The 4,191-nt window shown below is 43.9% G+C and overlaps 1 protein-coding gene across 1 annotated transcript; it reads left to right on the top strand.

Annotated features, from left to right (window-relative positions):
* On the top strand, positions 369 to 3,396 carry LOC109946532. Its single transcript, XM_020554717.1, has 4 exons — positions 369 to 713; positions 1,423 to 1,551; positions 1,748 to 2,760; positions 2,997 to 3,396. The coding sequence occupies exons 1-4, from the start codon at positions 369 to 371 to the stop codon at positions 3,394 to 3,396; spliced, it is 1,887 nt and encodes a 628-aa protein (XP_020410306.1).

Here is a 4,191-nt window from a genome sequence, read left to right as displayed (position 1 = left end):
TCATAAAGAATCCAGCCATCAATATGGCAGAATTCACTCATGAAAGCACAAAAGAATAAGAGGAGGAAATTTTACAGGAGGAAGTATTAGATTTTGCACCGGCAGCACTGGATGACTCCCTGCCAGAAGTAGAGGATCCTCTACAGGAGATAAACTTAGGGACAGAAGAAGATCCAAGGCCTACTTTCATCAGCACACTGTTAAAGGAACCACTCAAGGTTGAACTCATGGCATTTTTGCAGGAGTTCAGAGATTGTTTTGCCTGGCATTACCACGAGATGCCAGGATTGGACAGGCAGTTAGTGGAGCACAAGCTGCCAATTAAAGATGCCTACCTTCCAGTCAAATAGGCCAGAAGAAGAATGTCTATGGACACAGAACTAAAGGTCAAAGACGAGATAGAAAGGCTGCTCAAGGCAGGATTCATCAGGCTAGCCATCTATGCCGATTGGCTAGCAAATATTGTACCTGTTCTCAAAAGAAAAACAGGGGCAGTCAGAATCTGCGTGGATTACAGAAATCTGAATGAGGCATCTCCTAAAGACGAATATCCTATGCCAATGGCAGACATGCTAGTGGATGGAGCTGCCCATAACCAGATGCTATCTTTCATGGACGGCAATGCAGGTTATAACCAGATTATGATGGCAGAACAGGATGTCCACAAGACAACCTTTATGTGTCCAGGACATATAGGTGCTTTCGAATATACTGTAATGCCCTTCGGTTTGAGGAATGCAGGGGCCACCTACCAAAGGGCAATGAATTCCATTTTTCATGATATGATAGGACATTCCTTGGAAGTGTATATAGATGACGTGGTGATCAAATCCCCCGAGGAAGAAAACCACGTAGCAAGCCTGAGAAAGGCATTCCTAAGAATGAGGCAACACAAACTGAAAATGAACCCCAAAAAATGTGTTTTTGGAGTCCAAGCAGGAAATTTCTTAGGATTCTTGGTCCACCAGAGAGGTATAGAGGTTGACAAAAATAAAGCAAAGTCCATCATAGAAGCCCTACCACCTCGGAATAAGAAGGAACTTCAGAGCCTCCTAGGAAAAATCAATTTTCTAAGGAGATTCATATCCAATTCTGCGGGGAAAATCCAACCTTTTTCTTCCCTGTTAAGGCTAAGGCAGGAACAGACATTCAAATGGGAAGAACAGCATCAACAGGCTTTCCAGGAAATAAAACATTACTCTCAAATCCACCAGTTCTATCCCCGCCGAAAAGAGGCAGACCACTCAAGCTTTATGTGTCTGCATCAGAAAAATCCATTGGAAGTCTGTTAGTTCAAGATAACAAAGAAGGAAAGGAACAAGCAGTCTATTATCTAAGCAGAACATTGACAGAAGTGGAGAGAAGGTATTCCGTGATAGAAAGGCTCTGCCTGGCCTTGTATTTCACTGCTGTAAAACTCAGGCACTACATGCTGCCACACACTATCTACATCATTGCCAAGACAGACTTAATCAAATACATGCTAACAAGACCAATGCTGAGGGGCAGAATTGGGAAATGGATTTTGGCTTTGACAGAATTCACCTTCAGGTATGTCCCCCAGAAAGCTGTCAAAGGGCAAGCCGTGGCAGACTTCTTGGCAGATCACCCAGGAGAGGAGATTGAAAACATGGATTCTTTGGACATAGCAAATGCAGATCTGCTAACTAGAGCTCATGTTTGCCTTAACAATCCAATCTACTCGATTCATCTCACACCTTGGAAATTATATTTTGATGGATCAAAGACAGATAAAGCTTCAGGAGCAGAGATTGTTCTGGAAGAACCATTAGGGGTCAGACATTGCTATTCCTTCCAGTTAGATTTCCAGTGCACCAACAACAGGGCCGAGTATGAAGCTTTGATTATAGGGCTCGAGATGTTGGTAGAATTAGGAATCCAATCCGTGGAGATCTTGGGAGATTCCATGCTTGTCCTAAAACAGATTGCTGGAGAATACAAGTGTCTAAATCCTTCTCTGGCTGTATATCTAGTAGCAGCTAGAAATCTGTTGACAGAATTCAAAGAAGCTACTTGGGAGCACATCCCAAGGGAGGAAAACTTTACAGCCAATGAACTGGCTCAGGTGGCATCAGGCGTACAAATGCCCGAAGACTGCGTCCAAAGGATCATCAAGATAGGAAGGAAAAGTCTACCATCTGTTTTGACTAGAGGAATGGAGATAGAAGTCAATTCTGCCTTGATCACTGAAGATGATTGGAGGGAGCCTATCATGACTTACTTACGATATCCCACTCTGCCCTCTAAGAAAAGAGTCAGGATCATGGCTACAAGCTACCTCATGTGGAATGAAGATTTGGTCCGAAAAAGTAAGGATGAGGTACTGTTAAGGTGCCTCGGGAAGACAGAATACATGAAAGTCATGGGAGAAACCCATGAGGGGATCTGTGGAGCTCACCAAGGGGGAAGAAAGATGTGCTGGTTAATCAGAAGGTATGGCTACTTCTGGCAAACCATGATGAAGGATTGCATCAACTATTCCAAAGGATGTGAGGCCTATCAAAGGCATGGCCCAATCCAACAGGCCCCTTCGGTTCCCATGAATCCAGTAGTAAAACCATGGCCTTTCAGGGGATGGGCAATGGATCTCATTGGCAAAATCTATCCAGCCAGCAACCAGCAGCACTGTTTCATTATCGTTGCCACAGATTATTTCACCAAATGGGTAGAAGCCAAGCCAGTAAAAACCACAACATCCCAAGAGATCATCACTTTTATAGAAGAACAGATCATACAAAGGTTTGGTATTCCAGAGTCAATCACAACCGATAGGGGTTCTTCTTTCATATCTAGGGATATGCTAGATATGGCAGAAACATTCAAGTTCAAACTGCTTCAATCTACTCCTTATATGCTCAAGCTAATGGACAGGCAGAATCAAGCAACAAGGTGATTATCAATATCATCAGAAAAATGCTGGAGAAGAATCCAAAGCAGTGGCATGAGAAGTTATCAGAAACTTTGTGGGCATACAGAACTTCAAAGAGAGAAGCAACCGGCATGACCCCCTATGCTCTAACCTACGGCCATGATGCAATTCTTCCCATGGAGATAGCAGTCCAGTCTCTTAGAGTTGCTCACCAACACGGTCTCACTGGCGAGGATTACTCTCAAGCCATGTTGCTGGAATTGGAAGAATTGGATGCAAGCAGAATTGACACTCTCAACAAACTCTTAGCAGGAAAACAGGCTGTGTCAAGGGCCTACAACAAAAGAGTCAGAAACAAGAGTTTTGAAGAGGGAGAGATAGTCTGGAAGGCAATTCTGCTCCTTGGAGCACACATAGCGGGATATGGGAAATGGTCACCTACATGGGAAGGCCCTTTTATAATTAACCAAATCCTCGGAATGGGGGCATACAGGTTGCAGGACTGAGATGGAGTTATTCATTTTGCCCCAATCAATGGTAAATGGTTAAAGAAGTTCTACCCAACCATGTGGGATTCGCAGGCTGTACAAACAGATCCCGGGATAGAAGAGGAACAAGATTGACCCTTTTTGTTTCTTGAAAAGAATCTTGTTTAGATCTATTTTTGCTTTAAAGTCATTTTGCTTTTACTTTCAAGACCGTGTCTGGTTATTGCATCAAGAATGAGTAGAAAGCAGTAAAATGTTTTGAAAGATTATATAAGAATATCCACCTTCGCGGCAAATTATTCAAACAATAAAAAGGAAGAAGAAACTAAAATCCTAGTTTCCTAAGAGTCTCTTGCAGGTTCGCCTTCTTGACAGAAAGCTCTTTCTGGAGCAGCACCCCCTGATGAATTGAAGCCTCTGCAATTTCCAGGGCTGGCCTAGAAGCCGCAACCATACTTTGCACAAGGAAAGTAGCCTTGGTCTTAGAACTTAGTCCAGCCCCAAGCCTGCTCTGCACCTCCCTGCATTCTGCCAGTTGTTTTTGGAGCTCTTCAATCTGCTTCTCCAGCTTGTCCGCAGTAGCCCTGGCTTCCTTGTATCCGGCCACCATCTGATCCAGTTCTGCTTTCTGCTTTGTAAAATCAGCCAGGTTGGCTTCATGAGTGGCCTTGCAGAATTCAGAAGTCTTGAAAGTAGGCCTGAGATCCTCATAGCGATCATGCAGATTGAGCACATCTCTGGCCAAGCTTAGGCCCATCTCAAGAATAGGCTTTGGAGCCATGTTCTGTCTGTGAAGCAGGTCCAGGTCCTTCA

This window comes from Prunus persica, chromosome G1, assembly GCF_000346465.2.
Source record: "Prunus persica cultivar Lovell chromosome G1, Prunus_persica_NCBIv2, whole genome shotgun sequence".
NCBI lineage: Eukaryota > Viridiplantae > Streptophyta > Magnoliopsida > Rosales > Rosaceae > Prunus > Prunus persica.
The sequence above is the reverse complement of the archived record's forward strand: the minus strand, read 5'-3'. Positions and strand labels throughout refer to the sequence as shown.

Bases quoted from the DNA above. Each gene is read 5' to 3' on its own strand.
- LOC109946532 (XM_020554717.1), top strand. From the start codon at position 369: ATGGACACAGAACTAAAGGTCAAAGACGAGATAGAAAGGCTGCTCAAG. The intron at 714-1,422 runs GTAATGCCCTTC...TGTAAAACTCAG, and splicing joins TAGGTGCTTTCGAATATACT to GCACTACATGCTGCCACACA. The intron at 1,552-1,747 runs GTATGTCCCCCA...GATGGATCAAAG, and splicing joins TTGACAGAATTCACCTTCAG to ACAGATAAAGCTTCAGGAGC.